Here is a 24509-nt window from a genome sequence, read left to right as displayed (position 1 = left end):
ATCAGGCTGTGGGGCTGTTGGGTGGCGGTTCCCTTTGGCAGCTGGAGCTCCTCAGGCCTGATTGTGTCCTGGTCGACGTTTGCAGAAGCCACGGGACAGCGAGGCAAGAGCGAGCCGCAGGAGCGGCCTCTTCGAGCTCAAGAGCGGAACGGCGAGGCAAGAGCAAGCTTCAGCTTTGGCGTCTTTGAGCTCAGGCGCGCAGCAGCCAGGTAAGAGCAGCCGCTTGGAGCTGATGTGTGTGAGGCTTTTGGGCCGGCGACAGGACCTGTGGGTGGCTGGTTGGGGATGTCCCTGTGGGGCTGTTGGGTGGCGGTTGCCTGCCGGCACAGGGTCTGGAGCTTCTCGGGCCTGAGTGTGTCGTCGTGCATTGGCAGAAGCCGTGGGAGGACGAGGCAAGAGCGGCAGCGTCGTCGAGCTCAAGAGTGGACCGGCGAGGCAAGAGCGAGCTTGGAGCTGAAGAGGGACGCGAGGGGCCCTCTGGGCAAAGGGCTTTTCCAGGCCAGGGCGCCTTCAGGGTGCCGCGGCTGGCTTTGCGCTGGGCGACCGCCCTGTGTGCAGGGCTGGTCTTTGCTGTGCTTGGGCCTTTTGCCCTTGTGCTCCTTTGGCTGCCCGGAGAGAGGGGCAAGCCTGTAAAGGAGGCTGAGTGCCCCTGTCTCCGCACCGCAGGGGGGAAACAGAGCTCTCCCGGCCCCCAGCCCAGCTACCCTGTAAGCAGGGCAGGGCTTTACCCCAGCCCCGGCAGCTTTCTGCCTGCTGCTGGCCCCTGGCCAGCGTGACCCCCCTGTACTCGGGGTGTGTGTCACAGCCCGCGTCCCTGGTGCCGGTCCTGAAGCGCTTCAGCGCGTCGAGGCCCCTGCGGCCTCCTCTCAGTGCACTGGCGGGTCTGATGCTTCCCTCTCCCGCTCAGCATTAGGAATGGCTCCCTAGAGTAGGTTGGCTGCACAGAACTTGCTCCCTCTTCTGGGACTGTCTCCCCCTCCCCTGCCTCGCCCTCCCCTGTCTTCCCCTTAGTTGGTGTGAGTGAGGAAGTGTGTTTGTGCTTTAGAAACAGAGCAGTGTAGCTTAGACTTCCCAGGAGGGAAAGAGGAGCTCTGTGCAGCCACAGGCGGGTGCCCAAAACGCGCGGGTGGGGAAAGCATCCGGCCTCGCCCCTGCTTTCTGAGGACGGCGCGAAGCCGCTTAGCGGCAGCGTGGGCAGCGTGAGCCGCCTGTAGCCAGGGCCAGGGCGCGCCCCCACGCTGCCGGTAGCGCTGGTGAGCTGCCAGCGTGCGGGCCCTGTACTCGGGGCACGTGTCAGGACCTTGGCGGCACCCTTTGTCCCCAGGAGCAGCCCCGCCCAGGTCCCTGTAAGCAGGGCTGGGGAGGCTCCTTTAGCCAGGCAACAGGAAGGAGCGCTCCCAGGCCTTTGCCTGGGGGCAGCGTGCAGAAGTGCTGTGCCGCAGGGCACGCTCCTGCCTTTGGCACTGCTTCGGGCTGGCGCCACACGGCTGGCGGCCTCGTAGAGGAGGCTCCCGGGGCTTGCAGACGGCTGTGTTGCCGTGCTGCGCTGCGGCCGGGCTCCGGCCTGTCCCTAAGTGGGGCGCAGGCCGGAGCCTGTGCTCCGTAAGCTTGTTGGGGGGTGCCGGGCAGCAGGGGGCGGCCCCGTAAGTGGGGTTCTGTGCGTCCCCTGGCCTCGGCGGGCGGTTGGAGGGACCCCCTGTAATCAGGCGGGTGTCCCTGGCCCCGGTCTTTCAGAGGCGTGGGGCCAGGAGTCATGGGGCCGGGCGTGTGCCCTCCCTGTCCTCAGGGCCGGGCTGGCGGCCCCTCGGGCCCCTCGGCTTTAGGCTGTGAGCTCGACCGCCTGACTCTAGAGTCAGGTTCCTGTTGCCTTGGGGGAAGGCCGAGCTTTGTGGCTCCCTGGGTGAGGACCGGCCTGTAAGCAGGCTGCGGGTCTGGGAGCCTTTGTGCTCCCTTCAGCTGGCAGCCCGTGTGGGGCGCCCGCCCCGTTAGTGGGGAGCGCCCCGCAACTGGAGAGAAGGAGCCTCCATAGGCCTTGGGGACCAGAGCCGCCCTGTAAGTGGGGGCCAGTGCTCTGGAGTCCCGGGCACTTTGCAGTCCAGGCAGCGGCTTGAGCCCCCTGTAAGCAGGGGTGCAGCCTCTTGGCCGCTGCCTTGCGTGCCCAGCTTCATTTGCCCAGAGGGCCCGGCTCCCAGCGCGGCGTGGGACGGCGCCGGACGTCGCGACGGTGAGTCAAGCTGAAGTTGGAGGCTTTTGGGCAGCTGGGGGGCTGCGTGGCTGGTGGCCTGAGGATCAGGCTGTGGGGCTGTTGGGTGGCGGTTCCCTTTGGCAGCTGGAGCTCCTCAGGCCTGATTGTGTCCTGGTCGACGTTTGCAGAAGCCATGGGACAGCGAGGCAAGAGCGAGCCGCAGGAGCGGCCTCTTCGAGCTCAAGAGCGGAACGGCGAGGCAAGAGCAAGCTTCAGCTTTGGCGTCTTTGAGCTCAGGCGCGCAGCAGCCAGGTAAGAGCAGCCGCTTGGAGCTGATGTGTGTGAGGCTTTTGGGCCGGCGACAGGACCTGTGGGTGGCTGGTTGGGGATGTCCCTGTGGGGCTGTTGGGTGGCGGTTGCCTGCCGGCACAGGGTCTGGAGCTTCTCGGGCCTGAGTGTGTCGTCGTGCATTGGCAGAAGCCGTGGGAGGACGAGGCAAGAGCGGCAGCGTCGTCGAGCTCAAGAGTGGACCGGCGAGGCAAGAGCGAGCTTGGAGCTGAAGAGGGACGCGAGGGGCCCTCTGGGCAAAGGGCTTTTCCAGGCCAGGGCGCCTTCAGGGTGCCGCGGCTGGCTTTGCGCTGGGCGACCGCCCTGTGTGCAGGGCTGGTCTTTGCTGTGCTTGGGCCTTTTGCCCTTGTGCTCCTTTGGCTGCCCGGAGAGAGGGGCAAGCCTGTAAAGGAGGCTGAGTGCCCCTGTCTCCGCACCGCAGGGGGGAAACAGAGCTCTCCCGGCCCCCAGCCCAGCTACCCTGTAAGCAGGGCAGGGCTTTACCCCAGCCCCGGCAGCTTTCTGCCTGCTGCTGGCCCCTGGCCAGCGTGACCCCCCTGTACTCGGGGTGTGTGTCACAGCCCGCGTCCCTGGTGCCGGTCCTGAAGCGCTTCAGCGCGTCGAGGCCCCTGCGGCCTCCTCTCAGTGCACTGGCGGGTCTGATGCTTCCCTCTCCCGCTCAGCATTAGGAATGGCTCCCTAGAGTAGGTTGGCTGCACAGAACTTGCTCCCTCTTCTGGGACTGTCTCCCCCTCCCCTGCCTCGCCCTCCCCTGTCTTCCCCTTAGTTGGTGTGAGTGAGGAAGTGTGTTTGTGCTTTAGAAACAGAGCAGTGTAGCTTAGACTTCCCAGGAGGGAAAGAGGAGCTCTGTGCAGCCACAGGCGGGTGCCCAAAACGCGCGGGTGGGGAAAGCATCCGGCCTCGCCCCTGCTTTCTGAGGACGGCGCGAAGCCGCTTAGCGGCAGCGTGGGCAGCGTGAGCCGCCTGTAGCCAGGGCCAGGGCGCGCCCCCACGCTGCCGGTAGCGCTGGTGAGCTGCCAGCGTGCGGGCCCTGTACTCGGGGCACGTGTCAGGACCTTGGCGGCACCCTTTGTCCCCAGGAGCAGCCCCGCCCAGGTCCCTGTAAGCAGGGCTGGGGAGGCTCCTTTAGCCAGGCAACAGGAAGGAGCGCTCCCAGGCCTTTGCCTGGGGGCAGCGTGCAGAAGTGCTGTGCCGCAGGGCACGCTCCCGCCTTTGGCACTGCTTCGGGCTGGCGCCACACGGCTGGCGGCCTCGTAGAGGAGGCTCCCGGGGCTTGCAGACGGCTGTGTTGCCGTGCTGCGCTGCGGCCGGGCTCCGGCCTGTCCCTAAGTGGGGCGCAGGCCGGAGCCTGTGCTCCGTAAGCTTGTTGGGGGGTGCCGGGCAGCAGGGGGCGGCCCCGTAAGTGGGGTTCTGTGCGTCCCCTGGCCTTGGCGGGCGGTTGGAGGGACCCCCTGTAATCAGGCGGGTGTCCCTGGCCCCGGTCTTTCAGAGGCGTGGGGCCAGGAGTCATGGGGCCGGGCGTGTGCCCTCCCTGTCCTCAGGGCCGGGCTGGCGGCCCCTCGGGCCCCTCGGCTTTAGGCTGTGAGCTCGACCGCCTGACTCTAGAGTCAGGTTCCTGTTGCCTTGGGGGAAGGCCGAGCTTTGTGGCTCCCTGGGTGAGGACCGGCCTGTAAGCAGGCTGCGGGTCTGGGAGCCTTTGTGCTCCCTTCAGCTGGCAGCCCGTGTGGGGCGCCCGCCCCGTTAGTGGGGAGCGCCCCGCAACTGGAGAGAAGGAGCCTCCATAGGCCTTGGGGACCAGAGCCGCCCTGTAAGTGGGGGCCAGTGCTCTGGAGTCCCGGGCACTTTGCAGTCCAGGCAGCGGCTTGAGCCCCCTGTAAGCAGGGGTGCAGCCTCTTGGCCGCTGCCTTGCGTGCCCAGCTTCATTTGCCCAGAGGGCCCGGCTCCCAGCGCGGCGTGGGACGGCGCCGGACGTCGCGACGGTGAGTCAAGCTGAAGTTGGAGGCTTTTGGGCAGCTGGGGGGCTGCATGGCTGGTGGCCTGAGGATCAGGCTGTGGGGCTGTTGGGTGGCGGTTCCCTTTGGCAGCTGGAGCTCCTCAGGCCTGATTGTGTCCTGGTCGACGTTTGCAGAAGCCACGGGACAGCGAGGCAAGAGCGAGCCGCAGGAGCGGCCTCTTCGAGCTCAAGAGCGGAACGGCGAGGCAAGAGCAAGCTTCAGCTTTGGCGTCTTTGAGCTCAGGCGCGCAGCAGCCAGGTAAGAGCAGCCGCTTGGAGCTGATGTGTGTGAGGCTTTTGGGCCGGCGACAGGACCTGTGGGTGGCTGGTTGGGGATGTCCCTGTGGGGCTGTTGGGTGGCGGTTGCCTGCCGGCACAGGGTCTGGAGCTTCTCGGGCCTGAGTGTGTCGTCGTGCATTGGCAGAAGCCGTGGGAGGACGAGGCAAGAGCGGCAGCGTCTTCGAGCTCAAGAGTGGACCGGCGAGGCAAGAGCGAGCTTGGAGCTGAAGAGGGACGCGAGGGGCCCTCTGGGCAAAGGGCTTTTCCAGGCCAGGGCGCCTTCAGGGTGCCGCGGCTGGCTTTGCGCTGGGCGACCGCCCTGTGTGCAGGGCTGGTCTTTGCTGTGCTTGGGCCTTTTGCCCTTGTGCTCCTTTGGCTGCCCGGAGAGAGGGGCAAGCCTGTAAAGGAGGCTGAGTGCCCCTGTCTCCGCACCGCAGGGGGGAAACAGAGCTCTCCCGGCCCCCAGCCCAGCTACCCTGTAAGCAGGGCAGGGCTTTACCCCAGCCCCGGCAGCTTTCTGCCTGCTGCTGGCCCCTGGCCAGCGTGACCCCCCTGTACTCGGGGTGTGTGTCACAGCCCGCGTCCCTGGTGCCGGTCCTGAAGCGCTTCAGCGCGTCGAGGCCCCTGCGGCCTCCTCTCAGTGCACTGGCGGGTCTGATGCTTCCCTCTCCCGCTCAGCATTAGGAATGGCTCCCTAGAGTAGGTTGGCTGCACAGAACTTGCTCCCTCTTCTGGGACTGTCTCCCCCTCCCCTGCCTCGCCCTCCCCTGTCTTCCCCTTAGTTGGTGTGAGTGAGGAAGTGTGTTTGTGCTTTAGAAACAGAGCAGTGTAGCTTAGACTTCCCAGGAGGGAAAGAGGAGCTCTGTGCAGCCACAGGCGGGTGCCCAAAACGCGCGGGTGGGGAAAGCATCCGGCCTCGCCCCTGCTTTCTGAGGACGGCGCGAAGCCGCTTAGCGGCAGCGTGGGCAGCGTGAGCCGCCTGTAGCCAGGGCCAGGGTGCGCCCCCACGCTGCCGGTAGCGCTGGTGAGCTGCCAGCGTGCGGGCCCTGTACTCGGGGCACGTGTCAGGACCTTGGCGGCACCCTTTGTCCCCAGGAGCAGCCCCGCCCAGGTCCCTGTAAGCAGGGCTGGGGAGGCTCCTTTAGCCAGGCAACAGGAAGGAGCGCTCCCAGGCCTTTGCCTGGGGGCAGCGTGCAGAAGTGCTGTGCCGCAGGGCACGCTCCCGCCTTTGGCACTGCTTCGGGCTGGCGCCACACGGCTGGCGGCCTCGTAGAGGAGGCTCCCGGGGCTTGCAGACGGCTGTGTTGCCGTGCTGCGCTGCGGCCGGGCTCCGGCCTGTCCCTAAGTGGGGCGCAGGCCGGAGCCTGTGCTCCGTAAGCTTGTTGGGGGGTGCCGGGCAGCAGGGGGCGGCCCCGTAAGTGGGGTTCTGTGCGTCCCCTGGCCTCGGCGGGCGGTTGGAGGGACCCCCTGTAATCAGGCGGGTGTCCCTGGCCCCGGTCTTTCAGAGGCGTGGGGCCAGGAGTCATGGGGCCGGGCGTGTGCCCTCCCTGTCCTCAGGGCCGGGCTGGCGGCCCCTCGGGCCCCTCGGCTTTAGGCTGTGAGCTCGACCGCCTGACTCTAGAGTCAGGTTCCTGTTGCCTTGGGGGAAGGCCGAGCTTTGTGGCTCCCTGGGTGAGGACCGGCCTGTAAGCAGGCTGCGGGTCTGGGAGCCTTTGTGCTCCCTTCAGCTGGCAGCCCGTGTGGGGCGCCCGCCCCGTTAGTGGGGAGCGCCCCGCAACTGGAGAGAAGGAGCCTCCATAGGCCTTGGGGACCAGAGCCGCCCTGTAAGTGGGGGCCAGTGCTCTGGAGTCCCGGGCACTTTGCAGTCCAGGCAGCGGCTTGAGCCCCCTGTAAGCAGGGGTGCAGCCTCTTGGCCGCTGCCTTGCGTGCCCAGCTTCATTTGCCCAGAGGGCCCGGCTCCCAGCGCGGCGTGGGACGGCGCCGGACGTCGCGACGGTGAGTCAAGCTGAAGTTGGAGGCTTTTGGGCAGCTGGGGGGCTGCGTGGCTGGTGGCCTGAGGATCAGGCTGTGGGGCTGTTGGGTGGCGGTTCCCTTTGGCAGCTGGAGCTCCTCAGGCCTGATTGTGTCCTGGTCGACGTTTGCAGAAGCCATGGGACAGCGAGGCAAGAGCGAGCCGCAGGAGCGGCCTCTTCGAGCTCAAGAGCGGAACGGCGAGGCAAGAGCAAGCTTCAGCTTTGGCGTCTTTGAGCTCAGGCGCGCAGCAGCCAGGTAAGAGCAGCCGCTTGGAGCTGATGTGTGTGAGGCTTTTGGGCCGGCGACAGGACCTGTGGGTGGCTGGTTGGGGATGTCCCTGTGGGGCTGTTGGGTGGCGGTTGCCTGCCGGCACAGGGTCTGGAGCTTCTCGGGCCTGAGTGTGTCGTCGTGCATTGGCAGAAGCCGTGGGAGGACGAGGCAAGAGCGGCAGCGTCTTCGAGCTCAAGAGTGGACCGGCGAGGCAAGAGCGAGCTTGGAGCTGAAGAGGGACGCGAGGGGCCCTCTGGGCAAAGGGCTTTTCCAGGCCAGGGCGCCTTCAGGGTGCCGCGGCTGGCTTTGCGCTGGGCGACCGCCCTGTGTGCAGGGCTGGTCTTTGCTGTGCTTGGGCCTTTTGCCCTTGTGCTCCTTTGGCTGCCCGGAGAGAGGGGCAAGCCTGTAAAGGAGGCTGAGTGCCCCTGTCTCCGCACCGCAGGGGGGAAACAGAGCTCTCCCGGCCCCCAGCCCAGCTACCCTGTAAGCAGGGCAGGGCTTTACCCCAGCCCCGGCAGCTTTCTGCCTGCTGCTGGCCCCTGGCCAGCGTGACCCCCCTGTACTCGGGGTGTGTGTCACAGCCCGTGTCCCCAGGGCCACTGCCGGCGGGCAGGTGGGTCCTCGTTGCGGTGCTACCTCCACTTCAGCTGCCGGCGCTTGGCTGCTGTCAACTCCTGGGGGGCTGCACAGGGCCCCATGAGCTGCCCCACCACGGTTGGGGCTGAGGAAGGAGAGTCCGGGGCGGGGCAGGTGGGTGTATGCCTTTTGGGGCATAGCAGGGCTGTCACCCTTGAGCTCAGTGACAGTAGGAAACAGTGGATTTCATGTGTTCCATTCCTGGGTGAGTACGGCATTCAGAAGGGAGGCTCACTGCAGGCAGGACTGTTGAGGCTTATGAGGGCATGGAGCGGGCACTCCTGGTTGGTGCCATCATCCCAGAGCAGCATGGGATTCATTTGTAGGCCACAGTGCCAGCCCAGTGGCTGAGTCCACCTGGCAGACCAGCACCTTATGTCTCTATGTCTATACATAGACTGAAATGTATGTATATAATAGAACAATATATGTTTAATAATTTACATGAACGTTATATAACAATAGAATATAAAAACATGTTCATCTCAGATGTATGGTCAGAGTCAGATTTGGGTTGAATACCCTTGACACCCAGAGCTCTTTAATAAAAGCACCGACATATGATTATTTTCCTGGTTATATGTTTCCAAACACTGTGACATCATTAATCTGGCTTCTGTCTATTTGACAGCTTCAGAAACTCCCATGTGTTTCTTTTTTTTTTTCCCCTTGGTAACTGTCTTTTCTTTCCAAAAGAATCTCAAATTCCCTACAATATGAGTAAGAAATATTGTTCAGTTCAAATGATGTTTGTAGTGTGAAAAATAGCATCAACATCAGGTTTATAGTAAGGTGAGAATAGGTACTGATTAATTTAGGAGGTCTTTTGAGGAGAAATATGACAGTGTATGTCTGCCTACTTTGCTAGGAGAAGAAGGGTCAGTTGGTAGTATAGTGCACCAAAGTATTGATGCTATGAGATATGGAATTTAAAAAGGAAAATTTTACCTCATTATATAAAGAGAATTCTGCTGCCAGGCCTCTTAATATGTGTATAATTCCATTCGGCAAAAAGCTTCCTGATACCTGGCTTGTGAGGATAAGATCCATAGTGAATAAGGTACAAAAGTGAAAAGCAAGATTTCTGCATGGTCTCATTATTATTAAGTTGTAAAAATGGATTCTAGTCTTTAGAAAGAAGTTACAGCCAAAATGGAAGTTTTAGGTTACCGGGCAATATAAAATACATGTTCACTTCCAGCTGTACTATAGGCTGCTGGTCTGATTTTAAGGTGAATACACTATTTCTGTGCCTTGGTTTTCCATTTGTAATGACTCATTGTGAGTCATGAGTGGATGACTCAGAGATTGTGGACAGTACAGCTCCTATGGATTGAAATCAGAGCCAGCCTGAAAGGTACTCACACGGATTTTCCTGCAATGCACGGGACCCTGAATGACAAGCCGTACACATGCAGTGCAGTTCATGCGGGTTTGCTATAATTTCCTTTTCTGCCTGAGCATGATTTTCAGCATCCTTATTGTTATAACCTTTACACATCTGAAAAATGTAGTACTTCTTTTTCTGATTTGTTTCATCTGTGGTGTTCTTCAGGCAATTAGATGAGCCACTGTTATAGCATTCACATTTTTTATGGAACAGAGTACAGTGGATCTTCTGGTACAACTGTAGTACAGCGTAGAGCTGTAGTTGTAAAAAATATAAATTACTTCATTTTCAATAAGCTTTGTGTCATTTTAACATACAAACTGGGTCATTTTAAATTACTGACTAGTGCCATTACCTCTTGCCTTTAAATTTTGACATTCCTTCTGCCAACTCTGCATTCCATAAGAATTTCACATGTTGTGACTTATGTATCTTTATCTAATATGACAACCATAATCATCTAAATACCACTATACTTCCTTCCTAAAAGGTCAAAAATGTAATGGAGAAATTAATGTTCTTCAAAGACTCAATTATTTATATTTGTTTAGTAACTTAATTCTCTAAGTGTCTACCATGTGGTTCACAACTTTACAAAAGCCAAAAAGAGAAAATTGTTGTTCATGTCCTCTCTCCATTATCACGTATCAGTGAGCATCTCCTCCTGAATATGGACTTGCCCCAGCTCAGAAGGAAAGGTTGTTTAGCTCTTGCTTCCATCAGACTCATCAAGTGCCTTTAGTTTTAATCTAGTACTCCAAAATCTCATATCATTAGTTGTCATGTATATTAAATACAAGGTGAAATGAAAAGCCATCCAAATATAAAAATAAAATATTAATTTTTGGAAACAAGATGTAAAATTAAATGTTGCATCATCCCAATTAGTTATTTCATTATACTGATTCTTAACACATCTGCCCTTGCCTGGGGACTTATATATGAATGGTACTAAATAGGCAAGTAATTGGGCAAACATTTGTTAAATGTTTCGGATCCACAGCAATCACCACTGCTAGCAGGAAAGCGTGTGATCTCTTTCTATACCACTGAGTGACAGATGCAATCCCCGATGTACTCCTGCAAGTTACAAAATGCTATTCTGTGCTCATGATGTCCAGGAGTCCCAAAGGTCTGCAAAAAAGTTCATCATGGTTAATTATAAACTGCCATGACACAGAACTAATTTCTGAATAATTGAACTTTTGATATTACATTTGCAGCTGAAGCCAGTTTCCAAATATGAGATGGAACAAAAAATACAGGTAGCACTGGCCTCTAACTGCATTACAATTGGATTTAAGTAACTTCTTACAATGGGGCATTCTTGAGTTTCCATTAGCTGCGTGAATGACCTCTAATCTCTAACGCAAACTGAAAAAACAAAAAAGCTTCTTGCTCTGTATTGTAGAAAAAGCCTTCCTACAGCAGCACTGCCATCTCCTGCTTGTTTGCTTCTATGCATGCCACTACGAGGTTTGTGCTGCAAAGCAGCCACAGGGAAGGTGCAGTTTTCTGCTACTAGGTAACTGAGGAAGTAACATTTTCTAACACTCAGGGATAACACGTTTGTAGTTCTGCAAATGGGTAGAATTTTCACAAGTGAACTTTTTTTAGCATAGGAAAGTACTACAGCAATTTGTCCAGAATTTCTAATATATCACATTCCAGCTGAAAAATAGCTCAAAATGTGTACATTTGTGTGCTTGTGCTATACCCAAGGAATTCGTTATACCTTTGAATATACTTCTGTGGAGTTAATCTGTACACAAACCAACACATTTGAACAGATCTAAAATATTCCCTGTGGTCTGCATGAGTGCTGCAAATCCAAAGCATGAATGAGTCGTGCACAGGATTAATTCAATGCTATTGCGGTGTATTTGATCATATGCAAGCATTTGTGTGGCTCATATGCAGTCGGTCCAACAGGTCCCAGATGTATCACAGATGCTCTGAATCATTAGGACACAGGCAGGATAAAGCCATTGTACTGCCAGAACACAGAGTTAAAATCACAGTCCTATCAGGCTACTGGTTCATTGCCTATCATAAGCCAGGAGATGACAGTTTATGCTTCTGAGAATATTTCTACACATTTACAGTGCCTGGTGCAGGGTCTCTTGCAGTTAGTCATGTGCCCACTGAACGAACTCTCTCTGCTGTGCTAAGCTCAAGCCTACAACTCAAACCTGGTCCTGCTTAGGGATTCAGTTCTGGTACTGACATCACCTCTAACTTGACCAAGCCCTGCTGCAGACTCAGCTTGTTGCCACCACTGTTGCCAGTTCAAAACAGCCATGTCTGTCCCACAGATTGCTATGTGCTGTGCTCAGAAATGCCAGAGGACATGACACTTCCGCTTTTGCTTCTGGTTTGGAATAGAGCTAGATAAGAGACTAGGACAGAGGTTTCTACTAGATTTTTCTTGAACCTGGAAAGCTTCCCAAACCAGAATCTACCATGAATCATACAGATGATCCCATTGCTCTTGGATACTTGAATTCTTTTCTAGGACAATCACATTCAATACACAGAGAACAGAAAATTGCATCCAAAGCAACAAAGTATGGAATGATGGATAAGGAGCATAATAATGGATATTCATGATAGTTGCCTAAGATAGATTTTTCCCTTCCCACAGAATCACAAAGTTTCATTATTCTCATTCTTCCCTCCTTTGAAGGCATATTTATTGTTAAAAAAAAAGTTAAGAGCTATTGAAGACATTGGCAGGTACTGAAAAACAGTTCTGTTGCTTACTAGCCCAAATCTGCAGCTGGGTAAAAAGGTAGAAGAAAGTCCTATAAACCATTTTGTTGGTGAGGTCTCAGTTCACACTCAGTTAATTGGCCTGTTTTGTAGGATTTAATCTGGTGGCATAAGAACCTTGAAATAAATCTCTTAGCTATGATTAGAGATGAAGGAGAGATTACCACAGGCAGGAGAGTTGAAGCGGTTTTCTCCATCTCCATTGGTGAGTCAGTGTGAAGACAGAGCAACTACTGAAACATCAGGAAATCAGTATTTCAGTCATCCTCAGGATGTCCAATTCAGGTATTTTCTCTATTGAATTCAACAAGTTACCAGTTTCAAGATCCTGTTCAGTCCTCTGAAGCAGGTTAGTGGTTTCTTTTACAATGTCACAAATAGCAATGTATGTTTAGCTAAAATAGCAGATTTTAGCAAAATCAGTAAGATAAGATGTGGCTTGTTTATGACAAAATTGCAAAATTTCTCTGAACAATTTGTATCTAATAAGTAAATATTATTAAAAAATAGCTGTGCTATGTCTTGTTCAATATAGTTAGGGGAATTTGATAGCAAAGGAACAGCTAGGTGACATCTTGGAAGCAAATTGTATGGTGATGGAAGCTGTGTTTAAAGTTAAATCAATTTTAATTAGACAAAGAAAGCTTGAGAACAGTATTGATAGTATGGGAGAGATTTCCACATTTATTTGTCTTCTTTTGTTGAAAGAAGTATTTCTCCCTTTATAGAATAAAATCCAGGTCTGTCCCATAGCTGGGGAAAGTACGTCTGTGTGTATATGATTCATAACTCTGAAGTGGCTCACACGCAAAGTTTTTAAGAACTATGACAGAGGCGTTAGTTCCACTGAAATGCTGGGAGCATTTGTGGCTTTACAGTAACCCACTGCCAACTATGACTTGGTGAACAACAGACACATGTTGCAGAGCAAGACTGACATTTTTAGCTCATAACTGCAGTTCAGCGCTTTCAGCTGGAAAAACTTTCTTCATGGTGCTCAAAAAATTATACTACGCAGCTGTGCATGTGTTACAATAGATCTTACACTAATAAATGTATTCAATACTTTGTTAAACAGGGAAAGACTAATGTTATGATGCGTTTATAAAATTCTTCCTGATGTGAAGAGAGTCTTATTATCAGAAATAAATCCAGTAAACTGTTAGCACAGGTGAAAATCTTAACATAAGTATCCATGTAGAAGGCTAGGAACAAGGAATGGAATAGATCACTTGCTCTTCTGTCCCAGACTCAATGTACTCAAGGTTTCATGAGAAGTACGGTGTCTCCCAAAGATCAATCCCAAACATATCAGTGACAGCCAGGATCAGTCAACAAGTGGCCTTTGAACTACAACAACCAGTCATTTCACCCCTTTATCTGGCCCTAGGACTCCATGAAATCACAGATCTTTTGCTGCTGGTGTGTGTAGCACTGTAAGAGAAATGTCAATATTCTGTGAAATCTGATCCTACAACAATACTAAAAATTCACAAAGGAAGCTAAGAATCCCTCATGAGAATTTCTGGAGACAAGGAATTACTAGGAGAATTTTTCTTGCACAGAGGTTTTTAACTTTTTTAAAACATCAGGCATCTGAAAATTGGGGATGGAATAGCTCCATGAGATTGAATGTATCCCCGCTGATGGAACTCAACTTCAAATTTCTTTACAGCTAGAGTATGACAAAGTCTCAAATCTGTATCTTCCAAAATCAACAATGTCTCTAGAGCAGATTAATTTTAAGTAGAGTAAAACTATTTACAACTTTTGTCCAAATGGTAAAACTAAATATGTTTAGCAAGTAGGGTGTTTTCAGTGACACTGTAACTAAATGTGTGCTGAACAATTTGAGGCATTGTTCAAATATATGCATGTGTTTCACAGAAATGAACAGTGAGTGATGCATTCATGTCTGCAGGCCATTGAACATGAGCTGTGTATCAGCAATCAGTAAATTTCACAACAGATTCTCACTGTTGTAAGCTCTGAGGCCTCGGCATCAGGGGCAAATAGATCTATTAGCAGCCATCATTTACAGTTATTTAAGGTCAAGTCAAGAACTGCTTAACTGGTGAAGCAATCAAAGATACTGTCTCCAGGCTTAGCAGGCTTATTCAGGCTGTCAGCTGAACTTATAGGGAGGCTTAATTCTGTACCACCAGAGCATGATCCCTTCAAATGAGGTCTGAACAGTACTGGAGAAAAATGGTGTTAAGCAAGTGGTGTAATTTTATAAATGACTATTCTCTGGACATTTCTGTAAGGTGTCTATCATTTATATGATTATCACAATATAATCACAATAAATATTCAGCCATAATTAATTATCAACCTTAAAAATCATTAAAACTAGGACCCTATTTCTGAACTTTAAAATTCAGAAAGCTGCTGGCCTCAACACCTCTGGAAATAGACTGATAAGGAAGAATACTGTGCATTTTGCACACTGTTCTCTGTATTGTACAAAAGATACACAGAGCTGAATAGCTTTGAGAGGAATTAGTTTTCTCTGTAAATGCAGGAGTAAATAAATGAAACTTGAATTAATTAGGTATCACAGGCCTTAAAATCTTAGTGTATGAAGATATTTAACTATATCCTAGTATGAATCACACAACCTATTCCTTGCCTGTACAAACTGAACTGATTCCTTCCGACGTAAACACATGAAGATGCTGGGATTCTGCTGCCTTTTTCAACTGCACTCTGCAACAAGCTGCTTATCCAATGCTAAGCTTCACTGCAGCTGGGGACCCTCTACTGGGTCAGTGCAGCCCTACTTCTGTCCAGCTTGTCTGTCCCCAGGTGTTTTTCATGCTGTTTTCACTGATACAAGTTTTATTCAGTAATAGCATCCACTAACATAGAAAATATCATGCTGCTTATATATCTCTCTTTCCCCAGATTTACAGGATTACACTTTACTGTTTATAAATGCCATTGTATTACTGGAAATAAATTACCATATAATTATATAATGCAGAGTTTTACAATATAAAATCACTCTAATGAGAGTTCCTAAAGGAACAAGACAAGCAAGATTTCTGGAAAGAAAAAAAGAAGGCTGTATATATGTTTATTCAACTTTTGAACACAAACCTGACAATAACACAGGAATCTAGTAATAATAAATACCTGTAATTGTTAAAAAAAATACAGGCAACAAGTAGAAGGGAAAGATGCTGGGAGTCTTCTGAAGGGAAAGACAGCAGAGTAGTTCACTTTTAGATATCAGGTCAGCACAGTAAATTGGTCTTGACAAAAATTCCTAGGAATCCAGAGTCTCTGTTCATACTATTCACTTATTTTTAATTGCTCTAGTTGGTCCTTAGAACTTATTTTTTTAAAGTGGTTCACATTGTTACAAAATTTAGGCAATAAATTTCACTGGGGCACTCCCTTGGCAGGACTCAGAGTGCGTGAGGCTGTACAGGAAATTCTTTTGTAGGCTCTATAAATACCTGGTCAAACAGACAGTAATCTCTCTCCCTCTTCTTCAGATTTCCACTGCACGCCTTGGATCCATGCTCCTAATCAGCTTATGAGCTTCTCTTGACCTACGCTTCTTTTCCTAATGCATGTCTGACTATGGCTGTCCTCAAAGTCAAATTCACCAAAACCAAGAGGGACAAATTGGCTCAGATCTTATGGATCCTCAACTGGGTTTCTGTAGTGAGTGGGATCATTCTCTTCAGTCTTGGCCTCTTTCTGAAAATAGAGATCAAGAAGCGCAATGAAGTGATGGCAAAAGGGGACATTAACTCTGTCCCCAACATGCTGATCTCTGTAGGTGTCATAGCATGTATCATCAACTTTCTGGGTGGCAAAATCTGCTATGACTGCTCAGATGCAAACAAGTTCTCTCGCTGGAAACTAGTAATGCTGCCATACATCGTATGTACCTTCTGTTTTACCTTCTGCATCCTGGTGGGTGCTCTCATGTGCTATACCATGAGGAATGAGCTGGAAGAGTCTCTCTATCTGGGACTGAGGGATGCCATTAAGTTCTATAAAGACACAGACATACCTGGGCGATGTTTCTTAAAGAAAACAGTGGATTTGTTACAAATTGGATTCCGTTGCTGTGGAAACAATGGCTTTAGAGACTGGTTTGAAATTCAGTGGGTATCTCCTCGGTATCTGAATATGGCTTCCAAGGAGGTTCTGGAGTAAGTATTTATCAGTCACATCAAAAAATTCTAGAAGAAAAACACTTTTGGGACTGGAAAGCCCTTTTTTCTGGACCTTTGTATCTTAATTTTAAAAAATGTAGAATGACCAGGTTACTCACAAAATATGCTAAATACACGCACAATCAAAAGCTGCCTTTTGCTAAGCCTTTAGGGATGCTAAACAAAGCGGAGATGTATTTCCTTTTTCAGTGTGGTGAATTAGCTACCTCAAATTTTGACTTTCATTTATAGTGAGCTGATAACAGTAAGAAAAAAAGGATTGTACTATCAGTACCTTGCACAGTCAATTCTAAGCACTGAAAGACCCCTCTTCTTCAAGGTATTAGACTTTGCAATCCCAAGTTCAAATGGGTATGTTCACATGTGAGAAACTGCCAAACACCAAATACACTGCATAAAAAGCAGAAATCCCCCATTTCTTTCTACTGGTGGTGCTTCACATGATGTAGCAACTATGAAATTATATGCACAAAAAGAAGAGTGGTAATACTTACAGAAAAGGTAAAAATTTAAAACTTACAAAAGCAGACAATCCAGACTGTAATAATTCTTCTAAAGCTGAAAAAGGTCTTCGCTTACAAGAGAGTAGTAGCTTCATATTCCCAGGAAAGACAAATGGAAAGAGCTTGACTGGCATTTGTAAATGCTGCATTTTGTTGAACTCAAAAATCAGTTACAATAAAGCCAGAGAAAGGGAGGCCAAAGGTCTTAATTTTACAGAATTTGCAATTTGAAACTGCCATCATAGCAAAGCATATATAGAGAGCTGCAAATATACCAGAGGGCAGGACCTCGGAGAATACAAACAAGAGGGCATCAGCATACAGAAGACACTTGTCTGTGGAAATAAAGCAATACAGGCATTCTCAAGAGAGAAGTTAGAAAGTGTCACACAGAACAGACTGACCAGAGCTGTTTCAAGTCTTGGGTCTATGCTGAAAAGTGACATGACAACAAAGACCATCCCCAGGAATTTAGGAGTAGTAGCTTAGTGTGAGGTCAAAAGTAAAATATACTTCCTTTTATGTCTGTGAGAGAGGCAGAAACAGTAATGTTCTACCCAGGGTTTTAATTAAGTTCTGTTTTATTCTGCAGGCTCCTCTGTGCTCTGCCATTGTTTTGAGAATACACTGTCAGTTAGCTTTTGCCCCATTTAGGCAGAAGGTGGCAGTGAAATGTGTGTGAGGGAAGTAATTTGTAAATGTCTTTTGCTGTGGATAGATTGCTTGATTTTATCTTGACTGGCAGAATCCAAGTTGGTGCTGTATAACAAAACTATACCATGACTTCCAAAAATCTAGTAGTGAAACATTTGATATGAAATCCTTGGAAGCAAAGCCCAGCTGGAAATGTTCTGAAAGGATGGAGAAGGAATCAAGTCTTTCTTGGTTTCAACTTCTCTCTGTCAGTAGTTTGTACATCAAGAGGCAAAGGAGGTGAGATCTGACCTACTGTGAACTCACATGTAAGCTTTGCAAAACTGAACTTTTCACCTTCCTGCAAAACCCTCTTCTACAGATCTCTTGCCAACACCACAATTTAACAAGGCATGGAAACAGTCAGTGGGAATGGTAGGAACATGAGGTTACAGCAGGACAATGCTACCATTGCTTTGGTTGGGTAAAAATCATCTTTGCTCAAAAGCAAAGATTTGCTTTACAATACCATAACTACTTTGAATTGCAACAGCAAATAGCAGTGAATGTGTTGCTCCACCAGTTCTTTTACTGAAGTCTTCCCTTCTAACAGTACCAAGACACAAGTGAAATAATTTTTAAATTTTTTAATTTGCCACTAGCAGAGGAAACACAGTGGCAGGAGGATATAACCCAAGTCTGAAAACTGCTACTGTTGGCAGTAGAAAGGATTCCTCTTTATACCTCTCCCAGAACAAAAGAAAGTGTTTTAATTGATGCTTGGAATCAAAAGAGTTTAAGAGATTGTATTTCAACCATCTTAAATGCTGTACTATATTGGGGTCATTAAATATATATAATACCTTGAAACATGGAGGGCATTTTGCCATCCCAGGTAAGATCTTCCCTTTCACAATGTGCCAGTCTTTCTCCTCTGTGAGCTTTCTCTTCTCTTCCCACATTGGAGCCCTCTGGTTTGTGCCTCTCTGGCTCCCTTCCCTTCCAGTGCTTTTGCCTATGCTCACAACATGGCTCACACACTTCAGTCAGGGATATGGTGGCAACAAAATGAAAAGCTAGACTTGAAAATGGAGAAAAATTTATGCCTATCCCACTCCTTATGGGAGCAGGAAATGGCAGGTGAACTTCCTGGTTTACCTGAAAGAACTTTGAGGAAAATGTTTTTGAGAGAATTTTAAGTAAAACAAAAAAAACCACTACAACCCAAATTAGAGGAAGAAAAGAACAAGGAACAAAAAAGGAGGTTGTATTTAGTGGGCTCACAGCAATAAAACAAAAGCAATTTTTCCGCCATCATAGCACTGACACAAATACTGAGCTTCCTAGCAGCTTGTGTTACATTTGAAGGTTACATTTATTAATTTGAAGGTCCCAAATTCCAGGTCAAGACTGGACCACGGTGTTTCTGCTCTGTTTACCTAATGAGCTTCTTTTAATGATTTCCTTCTCTCTCATTTAGATCAGCTGTATTGGAACAGAAAAATATTATTTGCAAACATTAATAAATGAATAAGTTTTGGAAAATACTAGAAAATTTACTATTGGCAAATAGTGAATGCTGTATATCTAAGTGGAATTATCTATCCTGTATTCTGGTCCCTTTACAAAGGGTAAATGGCCTGGACTTGATAAACCAGAACATGGTTCTCACCCATGGGGCTGTCTCAGGAAATCAGCCTTTTCCACCAAGCATAAGAATAGATACATGCTTAGAGGCTGCTTCCCCAAGGTGTGAGAGTGTCTCTCAGCATCTTAGATACTGTCCAGGTTCTGGAAAATCTCTTTCTTGGAAGAAAACAGATGCAAAGGATTCATTTATCTTCCAGAAAATCTTGGTTAATTTGAGACTGTGTTCTCTTCCCATTCTCTGATTTTTTTCCTATTCCCCTTTATCTTTCTTCTTTCACCACTTGTTTTCCACCTGATCTTATAGAGGAGGGAAATGAGTATTTTTAGCAACAAATACATTTCTTAAAGTTACAGAAAGTGAAGTTACAAGAAGTAGAAATTCCCTTGTGAATTAGTCTCAAAACATGTGCTGGACCAGCCCTTGCAATGGGTACAGTGGCAAAAGGCCAGTAGATGATTTCCAGTGCTTCCTGTGGCATACAAAGTTGTTCTTGTATTAGGATCCCTCTCATGGAATGATTATGCTGAAAAATTAATCCAGAAGTAGTAAAACACAGGATTTCCAGGGATATAACTTCCATTAGAATTCCACCAAGATAAACAAGTCCAAAAATTGTCTTTAGTATTCAGCACAAAGATACCTAAAAAGGCAGCATCTCCTACACCACACTTAAATACAGCAAATCCAATATTCAGTCTTCCTGCAGTAAACAACTTTTCCAGTGGAAAGTATATCCTTATTTTCCTTTTGTTATGTTGGAGAGACCTACATTGCAGCAGAGTTGTGTTATTCTAAAATCACAGGCATTGCCTGCTGCTGCCACCAGGTTTGTAATGCCCAGACTTTGTCCTGTTGCAGTCGTCTGAAGAGCAACGTTGATGGGAAGTTCTTGGTGGATGGAGTCCCCTTCAGCTGCTGCAATCCCAGCTCACCACGGCCCTGCATCCAGTACCAGCTGACAAACAACAGTGCTCACTACAACTACGATTTCCTCACAGAGGAGCTCAATATCTGGATGAAGGGGTGCAGACAGGCCCTGCTGGATTACTACACTGGTATCATGAGATCCATTGGTATTGCAGCATTGCTTATTTGGTTGTTCGAGGTAAGTCTCACAAAAATGGTCTTTATCACATTAATGAGTCTTCTGTCTCTCCAAGATGGAAAACAATGACAGTGTAACACATGAGAAGTTCCTCAGCATCCAGTACAAAGGCCACAAGCACTTCAGGAATGTTGAAGGATTTCTTTTAGCAAAGACAACTTTTCCAAAGTCCACAGAGTAGAAGGAAATCTTGTTGAGGATGAGAACTATCAGAAACCACGTATACAATTTATAAAGCTTTTTCAATAGAATATAGCATATTCCGTTCCCTGATGCATTTATGGGATCAGATACAGGATGATAAATGAAGTGACACAACTGCAAGGAAATTTGGTGAGAAGGTCTGAGTGTTGTTTTAAGTCAGTTTTAAGAAATATATAAAATATGAGTAGGTCTTTGGCTCAATGCATTAATTTTCTTTATAATTAAAATTGAGCATTTTATTAATATCTCAAAGCCTCCTTTTTATATTACATAGTTTCACGATATAGACAGTACTTGTAGTCATGGCATATCATCCTTTTAGAAGTAGATTGGGCTGCTGGTTATGCAATCAAAATAAGCACATCACAGGCAAGCTACACAGCTGCAAAGCTGCAGTGTTCCTGCTGACGTCTATAAAGAAGAGCTCTCTGGATGTTGTCATCGGCAAGTAAAGGACGCTCCAATGGCACAGGCTCCAATACAGTTTTCTTACCTTTTTTGTATGTTTTAGTTTTCTGACTCTTGCTCTATTTATTACATAAACATTAACATTGTAATTTAAGTAGTTCAAAACAGTCCTCAGGCAGTTCTAGGAGGGGTTGTGGTGCCAGAAATAACCTGAAGCATGTGAAAAGCTGTGAGGCAGCTCTCTGTGTTCCCTTAAATATTGACAAGCTGGTCCTGATTCCAACAGAACAATGAAAGTGGAGCTTTTTCTTAAGCTTAGACTTCAGCCTCTGCCATCCTTCTTAAATTTCATGCCTTGGCATGCTTGACACATATGGCTTACAAGGGAATGATTAAACCTCCTCGGAAGAAATATGGATTTAATGTCAGTGGAAAAAAAATCCACTGAAATTAACATACTACAATTTTTTCTTTCCCAGTGACTGATGGATCCATTAGTTGATCATCCATTTGACATCAGTTAGTTGCAGTCTCTGAGGCTACAAGGTTCATGAGTAATTCTAGGTGTTTATATGCAAGGAGGATTGCTACCTGAAGAATGAAGAGAGAATCAATCCATTTCTCCCCACTATCTTTTTTTTAAAATGTAATTAACTGGAAAAGTGGTTAGACATATTGTTAGGATAAAGAGTCTGTCTGCTTTACGCAGTTATGAGGCCTGTAAATACACAAGTCAGAAAACTGAGTGATAGGACTGAGGCTGCAATTTCAGCTGTTTAATCATGAACTGTTTCTTACAGCTCTCTGTACTCATTGGTGTCCGGTACCTACAGACAGCCATGAAGAATGTCCTTCTGCTAGGAGATCTGGAGGGTGAATCAGATGGTTGGTTACTAGAAAATAGTTTTGTGGAAACCGCCAAATACAACATCAACATCATTAAGAATCTCGGCAAAGCCAACCAGATCTCCACTGTCTCAGGCATGAATGACCCCAACATTAATGTTCAAAACACAGACTGTGACAAAACTAATATTACAACAAAATCTATCCCTGCAGCTAGGTAGGCAAATCTTCCAAGAAATGACATCACAAGTGTAGCTTTGCTCTATTACAGTCCTACAGTCACAAGATTTTATCTGGTGGGGAAAAAAAAGTAGAAAAACTAGTAAAACAACTCAACAAACCTGGTGTCACCAGACTGGTGACAGCTCCAAAAATGCTGATACTTCTTTGGATGGATGTGTTTTTACTTGTAAAATTCCTGATTCTCAACACTGCAAGAAACTTCTGGAATTTCCCCCACTTTCTCTCCTTTACTTAGAGACTTCTATCATGGTCTGAATGCATCACAATAATCATTATGCACAAGCAAATATTTTAGACAAGGTGGGTCTACATGTACAAACATACAGATTAGTTGAATAGGTACCAAAGATGTCATTACACCTATAAAATCTCAGGAGCAGGGAAATCCCAAAAGAAATTATTACACTGGATAAAAAGCATATTTATAAAAAAGAAGACAAAACCTGAAATGAAGATTCTGCTGGTGCAAGTTAGGAAAGGGGAAATTTTAAGAAAAATATACATAATGACAGCCTACAAGAATCCACCATGTATGTGAAATTCAGGTGAAGGCAATAAAAGTTACCACAAAAGTATTTCACTTGTTTTTCCCAAAGTGTCTGAAGTACCTTTTCACTTCCCCCTCCAATAGTTTAGACAATGCTAGTTGCCCCACTTCCGTGAAAGTCAGAGTATAACTGATAGAGGAGTTCTCTGCTTAAGAAAACTGCTGCCTTATGCAGGGATATTTAAACTTCCAACTAGCATGTGATAGCACAAGTTTAAAAACAAGTAGATACTTTCTATGAAACAAACAGTGATGATCTTAGATGCTTGAAAGCTCCTAGTTCCAAAGTACTTAGCACACTCATCCAGGGGTGGGAAGGTAAGAGGTTTGTAATCAATGAAGGCAGACAGACTGACAGCTTGCACATCACGCCCCTGCTACAGTGCTCAGGAGCTTTGTCAATGCATGGAGTGAAAGCCTTCAATGCACAAAACACCTCAAGTTACAGGATGCCCTAGGACTGTAACTGATCATTAATGGTCAGCAGGAGAAAAGTACCAATAAAAAACAGAGGTGGAAAGACCAAATAAATATTTTACATGTTAGTGCTGTGAGTGCATTCTTTGGATAATCAAGGAAACGAAATTTTATCACTGAAATATTTTAAATAAAACCATTCGTGCTTTTGAAACTGTGCAAAATAAAATTCTCTACCTAAATACTATTGTATCCCATGAGAAAAAGAAAAAATTATACTATAAGGATATATTGTAAATAAATTGTGCAATGTAATAATCTGTAGTCTAATTCCAGCAGGCTATGTGCATGACCGTAATTTCAACTGGAATTCCTTCACTGCCTAACATGATAGGCCTACACTTAAGTATGTTAAAACCCCTTCAAAGAACTAGATTTATAAGCTGAGACTTCTTTCTACAAGAACTGTTAATTCTCCCCTTTGCACTGCACTTACCTGTATGCCTATTTCTTGTCTTCATTGCAATCACTTTGCCCAGTGGGTGATTAAAACTTAACTGTGTGTAATTCCTTCAGCCATTTCTGGGAGCCAGAAGTACTTACCAGCAGCTCTATAATTAGCTGATGATACAGGCTGGAAAAGAATGAATGCAGAAAGTTGTAGTTCCTTGAGAGATCAGGGAAAATACACTCCTTGTATTGCTAACTAATCAGATTTTGCATGTTTTTCTTTAAATGCAGTGTAATTTTTTTCAGATAAGTATGCCAAGTGTCATCTGTGTCAGTCAATAGCAGTCACTTCCTCAAGACAATTTCATTCTATTTTTGGTACAACAGTCCTAGACCTCAATAACTAAAGCTTGTAGAATTATAAGAACTGTGAACTTACTCATCTGATAGCTTTCTAGTTAATGGGTTTGTCAAGAGTCTGCTCTGAAAAAACAGATTTGGAAGGAAGAGTGAACTGATGATCCAGCCTCAGCATCTCTGTCAAGACAAAAAAATGCCATCCAGCAGCAGCTGTAACACATTACCACAAAGAGCAGAGGTGTAAGTATCCAGCTATACAATTTTCTCTGGCCCCTACACAGCTCATTTACTTGCATATGAACAAAACACATTTTACCATAAAAGACTAAGCGGCATTTAGCATTACATTTAGCATTACATTAAACTTTGTCTCTCAGCTAACTGCCCCGAACTGCAGCAGTGGAATGTGATTGGTTTTGAAATTAGCTTACTTTCAGCATACATCTCACAGGCAACAGTCCTTGTCTGACCTATTACCAGTAATCACTTAGTCATTAGACTGCTAGTTTCTATCCTGTCTAGGCATTCAGAGTCTCCACCGGTAGGGATACATTACAAAAAGATAATAGCTCACTTCACAGTATCAGGATAAAATTTACTTTTGTTAATAAATGCTTTCTTCTTTGCTTTGTATTTACTGATTTCCTCAGAACATGGAATTGCTACACCCTACATATCCAGCTTCCTTTATAGCACCTCTCATGACCGTTTGGGTTTCCTGTAGTATTTAACACCAGAGGCACTGGATCAAGGAAACAAACTCAGGCAGCAGCACCGACTCCATCTTTAACTCTCTGTAATTCATAAAGGCAGATGGCATTAGTGAGCCAAGCCTTTAAGCCAGGGCATCTGCTCAGATACAGAAATAAATACGATTCAGGGGACACTTGTTATCCTATTTGTTACTAATGCCTAATCCAGCCAAAATGTATAACAATACAGAAAATTCCAGAGTAAGGAACTTACCTGTGCATAAAACTATTTCATTTTTAAAATTAATAACTTGATAAAGAAGACAAACACTGTAATGTTGAGTTTCTGATGAAGGCACAATGAGAAT

At 47.5% G+C, this 24509-nt stretch overlaps 1 protein-coding gene and 1 long non-coding RNA gene across 2 annotated transcripts; both read left to right on the top strand.

The window, feature by feature from the left end:
• Positions 1-1466: 1466 nt before the first annotated feature.
• LOC139590117 (uncharacterized) lies at positions 1467-3935 on the top strand. The gene is made up of 3 exons (XR_011679253.1): positions 1467-2224; positions 2374-2497; positions 2663-3935. It is a non-coding gene; the product is annotated as an uncharacterized lncRNA (long non-coding RNA).
• An 11542-nt stretch (positions 3936-15477) lies between these two features.
• On the top strand, positions 15478-23165 carry LOC139590116 (photoreceptor outer segment membrane glycoprotein 2). The gene is made up of 3 exons (XM_071427281.1): positions 15478-16058; positions 19728-19974; positions 21387-23165. Exons 1-3 carry the CDS (start codon positions 15478-15480, stop codon positions 21651-21653), a joined length of 1095 nt encoding a protein of 364 aa, XP_071283382.1. The 3' UTR covers positions 21654-23165.
• The last annotated feature ends 1344 nt before the right edge of the window (positions 23166-24509 follow it).

The sequence above is a fragment of the Agelaius tricolor genome, unplaced genomic scaffold (assembly GCF_023055355.1).
Source record: "Agelaius tricolor isolate 1412-34295 unplaced genomic scaffold, bAgeTri1.0.p SCAF_5, whole genome shotgun sequence".
NCBI classification, from domain to species: Eukaryota; Metazoa; Chordata; class Aves; order Passeriformes; family Icteridae; genus Agelaius; species Agelaius tricolor.
This window is presented reverse-complemented; position numbering and strand designations above follow the sequence as displayed.

What these genes read in the sequence shown, in the direction of transcription:
- LOC139590116 (XM_071427281.1), top strand. Translation starts at nt 15,478, where the DNA reads ATGGCTGTCCTCAAAGTCAAATTCACCAAAACCAAGAGGGACAAATTG. An exon ending in GCTTCCAAGGAGGTTCTGGA is followed by an intron (nt 16,059 to 19,727) that starts GTAAGTATTTAT and finishes GTCCTGTTGCAG; the next exon opens with TCGTCTGAAGAGCAACGTTG. An exon ending in TGCTTATTTGGTTGTTCGAG is followed by an intron (nt 19,975 to 21,386) that starts GTAAGTCTCACA and finishes TGTTTCTTACAG; the next exon opens with CTCTCTGTACTCATTGGTGT.